Raw genomic sequence first — 13424 nt, forward strand, 5'->3', positions numbered from 1 at the left:
AGGACATCTATTTACTGCCAGTGAAGGCTGGTTTCATTGTTTCAGAAGTCAACATGAATTCATTAATGTTAAGCTACCTGGTGAAGCTACAAGCTCAGATAAGGATGCTACTGTGAAATTTGCACTCAACATTCCAAGAATTACAGGCAGTCCTTGCTTTGCACAGTAGTGAGAGGCTGTACTATGCAAAAAACTGCAGGATTTAGGTGGGATGTAAATGGAGTTAGAAGATAAAGATGATCCTGGGAATGTTGACACTGGTGCCATTCCTAGATACGCAGGAGGCAGAACGTAGTGAAGGCAAATATAAAGTTTTACGTGAGTAAAGCAGTTGTAAAGGATGAACGTGTCTCAGAAGTCATGCTGTTGAAAAACTTCACATTGAAGGAACTTTCAGAGATGTTTCATGACATTGATGGCACAAAGTATAAAATTTTGGAAGCTGATTCAAACTTAGAAAGGAGTATGACAGTTTGCCAAGGCAGAGATAAGATGCACACTCCATGTTATAAGTCATATAATGTGAAGAAAGCAAGCACTTTTCAAACTACTTGATACATTTTTTATAAAGAAATAAAACATTATAATTTTCAGTGTTTCTAGTGATTTGTTTTGGGGTTTTGTTTGTTTGGGGGGGTTGTTCGGTTTTGGGGTTTGGGGTTTTTTTTTTGTTTTTTGGCTGCGCTGCATGGCTTGTTGGACCTCAGTTCCCCTACCAGGGATTCAATCTGAGCTCCAGCAGTGAAAGCGCCAAGTCCTAACCACTGACTGGACCGCCAGGGAATTCCCAAAGTTTCTAGTGTTTTAAATATTAATTTTACTATGTTACATTTATAACCAACACCAAGAGGGTTTTTGATGTTTTGGCAAATTTTAAGGTTACAGAATAATCATAGATTGTTAATCCCATAGAGTAAGACTTTGCAGAGTTTCAGCTTGCATAGTCAAAGCCAGAACCGCCTGCATTTAAAACAAGCTAAGGAGTCTTTGTATTCAACCAGATATAAATACATCAAGTTGAGAAACCACTATATTTTAGCCTTATAACCATATATATTATAATTGACATTTTTCACATTGTCTTTGTATGCTACTACATCAAGTCTTTGAAATAAAAATTTATAATACTAAATGTCTCATTTGGACTTTGAGCATTAATCCATTTGTAGGTAAAATCCTGTCTAATAGAATAGGGGTTGGCAAACTTTACTGTAAAGGGCCATATAGTAAATATTTTAGGCTTTGCGGGCCATATAGTCTCTAGCAAATACTCGTTTGCCCTTGTAGCACCAAAAACAGCCATAGACAATAACAAACCATTTAGCATGGCTCTGTTCTAATAAAACTTTGTGGATACAAAAATTTGAATTTCATGTAATTTTCTCATGAAACATTTTTCTTTTGCAATTCTTATCTCACAAGGGTCTACAAAAAGGGGGTTCCGGGGTGGAGAGGTTTGCAGTTTTATTTATGCAATAGGGACATGTAATTGAACTGTACGATTGTATACCGAAGAATGTGACCACTGCTTGCGTCATTGAGTTTTGAGAAAGTTGTTCTTATGAATACTTTTCCATACCATTGCACACTTACAGGTAGTGGGGTGGGGGATCTTTGGGGAATGGGGCAGTAGGAAGTTCAACGTTTCTTTTCACTTGACTCAAATGATGGTCCCACTTTTAAGTCAGGGATTTTTACTGACACCTTTTTAGGTAAACTAGTCCTTGCAGCGGTAAGTAAAAATGGAAGTCTTTTTAGAATTCTAGAAATTAGCAACTCTATCCTAAGACTCTTGAGCAGGTCTACTTCAGCCCTACATAAATAAATTTGCTTTTTAAACGGAACCAGAAGTATAAAATGCTAAAAGGGTGTTGGAAGGAGTACAGTGAGTACAAATGTGCCTACTGTCTTAAATAAGAGTGTTTGCTATATTTTGCTTTGTGTGTTCAAAAAAGAGATACTACTTCCAGTGAAGGTGTTTAGAAAAGACCCTTGACTGGTGTAATGGGAAGAGAACTATACAGGTTCTGTACTTTAGCAAGTGATTTTCCTCTGGCTTTATTTGCTCGCTGTGAAATAATTCCTCCGTAAACTAGAAACAACATCCAGGCAACGCACTAATTAGATGCCAGGCTCTGGTGAAACTAGTATAGTTTGTGCCTGAAGGCAAATGCTAACAGATCTCAAATAGTACCGCAGGATACTAACTGGAATACCTTATTTACCCCAGTATGCCTCTTTAGAGTAACAAATCAAGTACGTCCACAACAGCCTTCGGGTATAAACAGATCCGTTTGGTTTTAAAGAAGTCTCAGTAAGCAATGCCGTAGAACCAAGTAAGCAATTTTAAGAGCCCAGTCACAGTTACAGTTGTTGCAATAAGGCCCTTGCAGCCCGATTTTCGGTGGCTGGTCGCGTTGGCAGTGTCGCGGGGGCTGCTGGCGTTTCACAGGACCAGGGCTACGTGGCGTTCCTGCGGGCCGGGGCCCTTCTTCCGCTAGGCAGCTACGCCCAGCAGGATTTTTCTTTTTGGGGTCGTCCTGGCCGCCACCGCACGCCACCTCCGAGAACCGATCCTTAACCTCACGGGGGCGCGCGCGGCGCGGGAGCGAGCCCCCTCCACCATCGCTCCCGGAAGTGCCGTGGCCGGCCGCGCGCCGGGGCGGGCGGGGCAAGGCGTCGCTCCCGGAAGCGTCGGACAGCCGGCTGGGCGGGGTTGCGGCTGCCACGTTGGAGCGGAACGTGGAGGTGGCCCTGGGCAGGAGGAGGGGCGGCAGCGAATGCTGGGAGAGTCCGACGAGCGCGGCGCTACTGTAGGAACTGGTCGCCCGGGGTCCCCGCCAGGTGTGTCCGCCTGTCCCCTTCTTTCCTCTTAGAGGGCCCTGGCCCTTCAGGGAGAGCCTGGGCCAACGCTGGTATCCCGGCCTCGGTCTCCGCTGGTCGCCGCCAGCCTGCGGCCCGGCCTCTGGTGGAGGCGCGCCCGGGTCTTCGTTTCGGGCCCGGCGGGTCAACGCCTGGCGTCACGGCTGCTTTGGAAATCGCCCGGTCCGCATCCGCCGACGTTTCCACTGCTGAGCAGAGGCGCCCCTGAGACTTGCGACAGGGTGTCCTGCCGGCGCCCGTAGCTGGCGTCTGAGGTTAGGAGACCTTCAGATCCTTGTGCACAAAGAGGTGCGGTCCCCAAGGGCGAGGGAAGGAAACAAACCTCAGGATTACTTTGGTTGACTTTAGTTTAGCTGGGATTTTTTGTTGCTATTTGAACTGTTGCCAGATTTAAAGGTTCGTAGGTTTTAACTATAGGCTGTTGTCATTTAACCAGGATTGGATTATTTTAAGGGCAGTAGTCGCCGGTCGCAGCCTATACCTCGAAGGAAGTATCATTGAGTGTCGTATGTTTTTGCTAATAAGTTACTATTATACGAGGTTAAATTACGGGGTTAATACTGCCTGGGCTTACGAGCATTATAAACTTTTCCGTGAGCGCAAGGAACTAATTTTACCTAGGTCATTCTGAAGTTGCATTGATGGTGACAAATCCTTCCTCCTAAACTGTCTTTCTAACCACAGAAAACTGGAATTTGATTGTCTTTCTGGGCAACTGTAACTCTATTTAATCAATAATTATGAGCCTCGTCCTTGTTTCATGCTGTCTTAAGTTTTCAGTACATGACGATTGTTCTAGAGTTGGCTAAAGATTACTTACCTTTTCTTAGTGGTTCTTCTGTGCTCCTGGTTTCTCATTGTCCCTTAATTACAGCTCTGGGAAAGTTTCGTAGACTCTAAGAACTTTTGGATAAGTTGAACTGTTTTTGTTGTTGTGAATTTCTGTTACACACATCTAAGTTTACTTAGGAAATGTGAGATTTTGAGTGGATTTACAATTATATTCCTTAATTGTATATAAGTAAGTTCTTTTCTGAAACTAATAGCATAAGAACGGAAAGAAATTTTTGTAGACTGTAAAGAGCAATGATTCTCAACCTTTTGGGATTCCACTCTTTTAAGGATCTGATGAAACCATTGGATCATCTTCCTTAAAAAATGCACATATACACACGGATAGGATTTTCTGTATATTTTCATGAGGTTTACAAATCCCAAATTAAAGATTCTTGTAAGTTGATATTATTAAATTGATTTTTCAATTGTCTTTAGAAGTGTTGTCATTCTTAAATAAGTTAATTTCAGCTCAGAAAGTTTTATTAAGACTGCAGATAAGTGTGACTCCATTTAGTTCACCAATGCACAGTTGCTTCTTTGATTTGGTTTTTGTTGAGTGAGATGAGCCTAGAACATCAATAACATTAAACAAATTCTCCAGAACAAATGTGCCCACCCATAATGAGGTATTTTGCCCACACAAGATGGATTTTTACTAAAGACAGTGGCAGCTAGGGATTGTATTCCTGGTTTGGGAGTCAGAGTTTCCAGTTCTGTTACCTCTTGCACTCTTTACTTTCTGGTTTAGGTCAGCTCTATATGTAGCTTTGTAAGGTTGGTATTTTTTTAGAGAATAGTACTGTTGGGTTTTAGTGTTGCTTCACAAAATTAGCGTTTAGAAAATGCAGAAAGAAAAGTTTTCACTTAACTGCACACAATTGCTGTGGAGACAAACTTGGATGAATAAATAAGTTTTCTGGATCATATATTTTCTTCAGTAGATGTATTCTTTTGAAGATTCACTGGGGTAAACATTTTAAATTGTGACTTTTGTATTAGCTGTCATTTACAAGCATTGATTGACCAGGTGCCAGGGACTGTTCTCTGTGAATTCTCACAACAAACCTATGGCGTACTTTTATTACAGTTATTTTACCAAATGGTTAGCCATGACACACATAGATAAAGTTACATGCTTAAAGTCAGAGCTAGGACATGGTGAAGCTGGGATTTAAACCAAGGATGTCGGCTCTAGTCTCCATACATTCAACTGCTGTGCTATAGATGTTGTCTTATGGGGGTATATGTAAACAAACCATTGTCCTCACAATTTTCCTTTAATATTTTCACAACTATGTTCTGTGTAAAATAGTCTTGAATGAAACAAATCTACATAGCATGAATTCTAATCACATACAATATTGAAAAAAATTACACAAAGTTTTTAAAGCAAGTCTCACTTGGGACTTGCTTTAAGTGAGACTTTAAAGCAAGTCTCACTTTAATCTAAGACTTTAGATTATAAATCTCACTTCTTTCTTCATATTTTCAAGAAAACTAGTTACAACTAAATGGTCATTTTTAAGAGGAAATACACATGTATCTAGATGAAGCTGTATTTCCATAGTATTCTTAATAGTTTTGAGAATGATATGTAGTTTATGGTATTCTTGTCTAATTAGATTCAGACCGCTTAATGTAGTTCTAGGCTATTTGTAGTAGAGTGATTTGATGTTTTTTTAAACAACGGTATTTAAGCCTTATGTTCATTACAGGTTCATAAGTGGAACTGCTTCTGGTGGAACATTGAGTACTAAGGCCAAGAAATAGACTTTATAAATGCTTTGAATTCCTACTTAACCATTTTATGTTCTTGTGAATTTGTCTCTCTCTCTCTCAGTAAATGTTACACATTAACTAAGTGTTCATGAATTCAGTAGCCCTTGTTGTATCTTTACTCCTAAAGATACTGTAATTATATTCAATTTGGTTTTTAAAAAACTTTATATATATGTAGCTATTTTGTTTTCACTTTTAGAAATTATTCTAAAGGCACTTTAGTACTTTCCCCTATTTTTTAAATAAGTTAAGTTTTAAACAGTGAAGAATTTAAAAATTAAATATTTTACTTGAAATTGGTCTTTCTAGCTCATCAGTCTTTTTGTATTCCCATAAATACAGACATTCAAAATCAATCAAGCAAAACTGCGTATCTCAGTCTGTGCTAAGCAATTTTGAGTCCAAAAAGGGTAAAAGCTGTAACACTTGATTGAAAAAATGACAGTATTTGTCGATTTGGTGAGACAAGATGACATATAAAACAGTTGGTAAAACAGGCAATGGGAAAATATGTACTAATAGAATGTTAAAAAGTTTTATTAAGATAAATAAGACACTTTATTGTAAGATGCTTGAAGTGTGGTACAGACTAATGTAAAGAGTTAAGAGACTATTTAGATCAGTGTGGATTGGACCAGTAGGGCAGATTTCATGAAGGACCTGGGATTTGAACTTATTATTAAAGACAATTGGCTGAGAAGAAAAAGAGGGCATTTCATATAAAGAAAATAGGCCTCTTTTTCACTTCTTAGAAAATTGGGATTTTTTTTCCTTTTTTTCTTCACAATAATCTTAGGAAACCAGATGTGCAGTTTTCTTGATTAATCTCATGATAGTAATAATCTTTAAAGTAGTTAGCATATTAAAACACATTTTAGGGCTTCCCCGGTGGCACAGTGGTTGAGAGTCTGCCTGCTGATGCAGGGCACACGGGTTCGTGCCTCGGTCCGGGAAGATCCTACATGCCGCGGAGCGGCTGGGCCTGTGAGCCATGGCTGCTGAGCCTGCGCGTCTGGAGCCTGTGCTCTGCAACGGGAGAGGCCACAACAGTGAGGCCTGCGTACCGCAAAAAAAAAACCAAACAAACAAAACAAAACACATTTTAATTTGTGTTTGGACCTCTGTAAAATACATTATCTCATTTCAACCTCACAGTATCCCCTAAGGTAATCACTCTTAACCCCATCTTACAAAGGTAGGTAGGAATTGGGGCTCAGAGAGGTCAAGTGATGTGTCGACGGTGTCAAAAGTAACAGACCCAGTATTCAAGTTGAGGATTAACTCCAGAGGCCCTGCCCCTAAGCTATGTAATTCAACCTTCTATCCACTTTTGCCTAAACTAGGCTGTTTCTAAAATACATGTCGTCTTCCCTTAATTTCATCATGCATTGTAGTTTCTTTGCCATTCATTATTTCTCCTAAATGTTAATATTTCTTCTATGATTAAAATTGAATACTTGAGCTTGTTGTAATAACAAGTAAGAGCTTGGACTCTGGAGCTAAACTTCTGAGTTCAAATCTTGGCTCTGCCCCTTGCTAGTGTTTTCAAATTATTTAATCTTTCTGTGCCTTCATTTTGTTATCTGTAAAATGTTCATCAAGTATAAACAATTTGGACATGTAAGACTCAGGGCATGTTTTTAGTCTAAGGCCCTCTTAAGGAAACTGTTAGAGGATGAACTTCATCCTCCAGAGATGAGTAAGAAAACTGGCAAGAGTACTGTTACAGAACATTGAGTATATTTAACTACAATAGACCTGAGGCTAAAACAAAAGTAGGAATAAGGAAGAAAGAATAAAATGTACATGTTAAATATCTGATGATGTAGGAATTGGTCGTAAAAGTAAAAAATTAAGAGAACTGGGAAGTAAGAAGAAAATTGGATGTAGAGTAAGTTTGTGGATTGCCTAATCTATAATGGCTAGGAGTCAAAGAACATCATTTAAAGCTGACAAATCAGTTAGTAGAAGTATAAGCATATTTAGCAGTACAAAGGTAAACACTGAGAAAGATAATACTGTGATTATAACTGTGTGATGCAAGAGAGGCAGTAAGATTATATAAGCTAATTTTGTTAGTGCTCATAGTAGTTAACTGTGTAAAGAAATAGAGGATTAATAGTACTAAGTGAAATTATTTAAAATTATAGTAACAAAGATGGAACCAGAAACATATACTAGAACAAAAATACAAATCACTCTAATTATCAAAAAATTTTAAAATACACACACAAAAATAGATAACAGTGAAAGACATTTTTTAACATTATAAAACCAAACATAGCAGACTATGATAGAAATGAGAGTAACCATTTCTGTCATATCAGTAAATTTTAAATACATTTATTAGCTAATCTATTAAACATTTTTCAAATTGGATCACTAAGCAAAACCTGATTTTTTTTCACTGTATTCAAGATAGCCAGGGAAAACAAAATGGTTCAGAAGTTGAAAAGGCCAAAGAGCACACATAAAGGCAAATAAAAAGAAAGCTAGGCTATTGATCTCAATATGAGACAAAGTGAAATTCAGGCCTAAAGGCATTATTTAGGATGAAAAATATCCTGTAAAGCTAAAATATGTATTTGACAGTGAACATTTAGCATTGTGAATATCTGTCTACCTATGTATTCAATATGTAAATATGTAACTATGTACTGAATAACAAAGTAACTTTCATAAAGCAAGTTTTAGGAGATACCAGGAGAAATAGGCACAAATGCACTAGTAGCAGGATACTTTTAATTTGCTGTTCTTGATCCAGGACAGATCAAGTGGGGAAAAAAATAATAATAAGGATATAGAAGACTTAAACAATTAAGTCAGTAGGGTAGACTTGATTAACATATATTGAACTCTGAAAACAGAGCACCCCTTCTTTTTAGGTCTTCTGGAACATTCACAAAAACTTGCATAGGCCCCAAAGAAAACTTACATAAATTTCATAAAGAAGAAATAGTACAGAAAAATCACAATGCAGTAAAAATAAAGGCCCCTCCACTTGGATATTAAATTCAAACTGTTGTATCAATGGAGAATACAAATGGAAATTGTAAAATGGGTGATCATAATGGTGAAAACACTAGTAATGTATAGGATCCAGTTAAAGCAGTGTGCAGAGAAAATTCAAAGCCTAAAGAAATAATAAAAATGGGTAAGTGAAGCATTTAACTAAAAAGTTAGAGAAAGAACAAAGTAAACCAAAAGAAGGTACAAGGAAGGAATTAATAAAAATAAATGCAGAAATTAATGAATTCAAAAACAAGAAAAGTAGAATAAGTAAATCCAGAATTTGGCTGTTTGTAGATACTCCGTAAGCAAATCAGTAGCTAAGTTAATTTTTAAAAGGAGGGTAGGAGAAAACAAAACACAAATATTCTTAATAAATAAGGACTAATCACCATACACAGCACAAATTAAAAGAATTATGGGGAACTTTTCTGGTGGTCCAGTGGTTAAGACTCTGAGCTCCCAATGCAGGGGGCCCGGGTTTCATCCCTGGTCAGGGAACTAGATCCCACATGCCACAACTAAAAAAAGATTCTGCGTGCCGCAACTACAGATCCCCCATGCTGCAACAAAGATCCCACATGCTGCAACTAAGACCTGGCACAGCCAAATAAATAAATAAATATTAAAAAATAATAACATTGAATAAAAGAATCATGAGTCTATGTTTGAGTCTAAACAAATAAATTAGAAAATTGTAAAAAAAAATAAAAAATATCATAGGAAAATGTAATTTACAAAAAATGACCTTGAATAAAGAGAATTCAGGACTTCCCTGGTGGCGTAGTGTTTAAGAAACCGCCTGCCAATGCAGGGGACACGGGTTTGAGCCCTGGTCCGGGAAGATCCCACATGCCACAGAGCAGCTAAGCCTGTGTGCCACAACTGCTGAGCCTTCATGCCACAGCTACTGAAGCCCACATGCCTAGAGCCCGTTCTCTGCAACAAGAGAAGCCACCGCACCTTGTGAGAAGCTTGCGCACCACAACGAAGGGTACCCCCCACTCGTGACAACTAGAGAAAGCCTGCACACAGCAACGAAGACCCAATGCAGCCTAAGTAATTAATTTTTAAAATTTCAAATAGATCAATATCCATAGAAGAAATAGAGAAAATTACCAAAGGAGTACTTTCCCCCAAAAAGCACCAGACCCAGATGTTTCACAGGAGAATTCTGTTAAATCTTTAAAGACCCAGTAATTCCAATGCTGTTTTTGAAAGTGTTCCAGAACATAGAAAAACTCCCACATTTGTTATTAAGCAAGTATAACATTGATACCAAAACCTGACAAAGACTGTACAAAAGGAGAAAACTATCTATTGAATCTCACTTAAGGCTCTAGGAGTGAAACTTTTAAACAAACAAAATCTAGCAGCACAGTAGTAGAACAATACATCATGGTCAAGAGAAGTTTATTCAGCATATGAAAAGATGGTTCAATATTAGGAAATCTGTTAGTGTAATTTGTTTTATTGGTAGACCTAGGGAGAAAAATCATATGATCATCTCCAATTACCTAATGAAAAAGCATTTGACAAAATTCAACACCCAGTCTTTATGAATAGCATTCAGTAAAACAGTAATCATTGGCCATTTCCATATATATATTTGTATATATATGTATATTGTACAGATATAAATGTGTGTATATATGTATATATACACACAAAAATATATGTATGTATATCTCAAATTCCAAAACCATGCTCAATGGTGATACAATAGGCTTTCTCACTGAAGAACAAAACAAGACAAAAATATCGCTGTTATCACTACTCTTGAATATGGTACTATTAGTACTGGCTAGCTCACACAAGAGAAAGATATCAGAGGAATGACAATTTGAAATGAGGAAATAACTGTCACTGTTGGCACATGGTATGAGTGTATATGTGGAAAACCCAACAGAATCTACTGAAGCACTACTTCAAGAAGAGAATTCAATAAGATAGCAGAATTAAAAATGAATGTAAAGAAATCATTAGCCTTCATATAACAATAAGAACATAGACATTATAATGGAAGGGAAAAAAGCCACATTTACAAACAAACCAAAAGAAAATACTTAGGAGTAAGCAAACCCAATATATCAAAAAAATTTCAAACGATACTGAAAGATAAAAAAGAAGGTTAAATCAAAAGACACCAAGTTCTTGATAGGAAGATTCAGCATTGTGTCAGTTCTCCATAAATTAATTTACTAATTTGGGTACAGGTTCAATAAAAAACACGTTCTTTTTTTCTTCTGGAATTAGACAAAAACTATTCTGAAGTTTAGTTTAAAAAAAAAAAAGTAGGGTTTCCCTGGTGGCGCAGTGGTTGAGAGTCCGTCTGCCGATGCAGGGGACACGGGTTCGTGTCCCGGTCCGGGAAGATCCCACATGCCGCGGAGTGGCTGGGCCTGTGAGCCATGGCCACTGAGCCTGTGTGTCCGGAGCCTGTGCTCCGCAACGGGAGAGGCCACGACAGTGAGAGGCCTGTGTACCGCAAAAAAAAAAAAAAGAAGCCATAAATGAATTTGCTAGAAGAAAACTATTGATGAATGTCTTCATAACTGTAGCATGCAGAAAGCCTTTTATAACTAATCAAAATTCAGAAACCAGTTTTTTTAAAGTGAGAAATTTGTAAAAAAATATAAATCATGGTTCACTGATACAATGGAATATTTTTTCAGTGCTAAAAAGAAATGAGCTATCAAGTCACAAAAAGACGTTGAGGAGCCTTAAATGCCTATTGCTAAGTGAAATAAACCAATCTGAAAAGGCTACATGTTGTATGATTATAACTAAATGATGTTCGGGGAAAAGGCAAAACTATGGAGACAGTAAAAAAGATCAGTGGTTACCAGGGAGGGAGGGAAGAGGAGGGACAGAGGAAGAGAGGGATGAATAGGTGGAGCACAAGAGAGTTTTTAGGGCAGGGAAGCTTCTGAATGATACTAAAATGGTGGATTATACATTTGTCAAAACCCATAGAATGTACAACACAAAGAGTGAATCCTAGTGGAAGCGATGGACATTGGTTGATAATGATGTGTCAGTGTTGATTCATTGATTGTAACAAATATACACCACTGCGCTGTACAAGATGTTGATGAGTGGGGAGGCTGCGTTTGGGAGGCAAGAGGGCAGGGGAGGGAGGTATGTGGGAACTCTCTATACTTCTCACTCAAATTTTCTGTGAACCTGAAACTGCTCTAATAAATAAAATCTATTTTTAAAAAATGGAAATGTTGTGAAAGGTAAAAAAAAATAAGCAAAATCAAAGGTAAAGTCTGATAGCCTAATAGAAAAATGGGCAAATGATATAGACAAGAATAGACAGAAAAGGTGACAGAGAAGGAAATATGGATGACCCATAACCATATAAAAAAAGATGTTCAACGTTATTTATAGTATGAGAAATGCAAATTACAACTATCCAGAGCTAACATTTTTCACCTATCATGCTGGTTACCCTGGAAGGTCTGTAGTAGCAGCAGCTACTTATGGATTACTCTTGGGAGTATGAAAAGGTACAGTAGCCATGGAGGGCAACTTGGGAGTATCCATCAAAATTAAAATTACTTTTATCCTTTAATGCATCAGTTTTACCTCTGGAAATCTACAGCTTTCCTTGCCCATGAATGAAATAACATGTATATATGGCCATTCATTTCAGCATTGTTTGTAAAAATAGCAAAAGATTAGAAACAGCTCAGGTGTTCATCAGTAGCAGACTAAGTAATTAAATTATGGTACCATTAAATTATGGTACCATTAAATTATGGTACATCTTACAGTGGAATAGTATGCCATGTGAATGCATTTATGTAAAATAACAATTTTTTTTAATGCTATAGCACAGTACCTCCTGAATTCTTCTACCAGAGTAACTTTAACAGAGAATATATAAAATAATGGCATGTGGGTTTGTAACTTGGAGTGACCATTCAAAAAAATTTTTTTGCTTTATCTTTATCAAATCTGTGGGTTTGCTTTATTCTCCTCTGTGTTAGTCTGTTTTAATTTAAATTAATTTTTCAAACTGCTCTTATTGTTGAGTAATCCTGCTCCAGGAAGATGCACTTTGTTTATTATGTGCCATCTCTTACCCCTGATATACTGCCACCCATATTGTCTTGTCTGAGAAACGTATTGTGTACCAAGATTAATTAACCAAATACTTACTGTCCCTGTTTTTGCAGGTTTCTTTCCAGACTGATTTTTCAACTGAAGAGCTATAATCTGTAAACAGTTAGAATAGCCCTATATTTGTCTCAAAATAATTTAACAAGTTTCTCTTCTTTCTAATATTGAACATTTCCCAACAAATGATACGTAGACCAATTTGACTTACTGGCATTCCAGCACTACTAATGATGTATTGGTTTGTCTAGTATATTTCTATGTAAAAAAATATTTCTTTGTTCCATATTACATGTTTATTATATTTCTGTGTGAAATATTCTCTTTAGCAGAATGAAGTTAAAGGAAATAGATCGTACAGCCATGCAGGCATGGAGCCCTGCCCAGAATCATCCCATTTACCTAGCTACAGGTAAGTTCAACAGAGAGAAGATAGTATGAGTCACCTAATTCCTTCTCTTCCGCATCTGACTTATTTACACTTGTCCTTTAAAATTCAGTTCAAGCTTCATCTCCTCTAGAAAGTCTCTCCTTCCCTGGCGAGATAATGTCTAGCCTTTGGATCAGCTGAGTTCTGTGCTTGTACGTCATAGCATTAATCATGGTCTGTTACATTTAGAGTGTCTTCCCCACTTCATAGAATTGTGCTTTATCTTTATTCCTCCAGTATTAAGCACAATAGATAACATGTAAAAAAGTTAATAAAATATCAGTTTGAATGAATGAAGAACAGTTTTGATGCTAGCATTTTTATATAAAAAGAGTTGGAGTTATATCGTTTGTAACTA

General features: G+C 37.4%; 1 protein-coding gene across 27 annotated transcripts in view; it reads left to right on the top strand.

Moving 5' to 3' along the window:
• The first annotated feature begins 2838 nt into the window (after window positions 1-2838).
• Window positions 2839-13424, top strand: part of SEC31A (SEC31 homolog A, COPII coat complex component) — a 64462-nt gene continuing 53876 nt past the window's right edge. For 25 of the 27 annotated variants that reach the window (XM_065877363.1, XM_065877364.1, XM_065877365.1 and 22 more), the window contains exon 1: window positions 12970-13048. In XM_065877363.1, coding sequence (XP_065733435.1) covers window positions 12970-13048 — 79 coding nt within the window. Of the gene's footprint in view, window positions 3280-12965; window positions 13049-13424 lie in introns of those variants that run through there. The other 2 variants (XM_065877374.1, XM_065877385.1) reach the window with 2 other exon arrangements.

Source organism: Phocoena phocoena, chromosome 5, assembly GCF_963924675.1.
Source record: "Phocoena phocoena chromosome 5, mPhoPho1.1, whole genome shotgun sequence".
Lineage (NCBI taxonomy): Eukaryota > Metazoa > Chordata > Mammalia > Artiodactyla > Phocoenidae > Phocoena > Phocoena phocoena.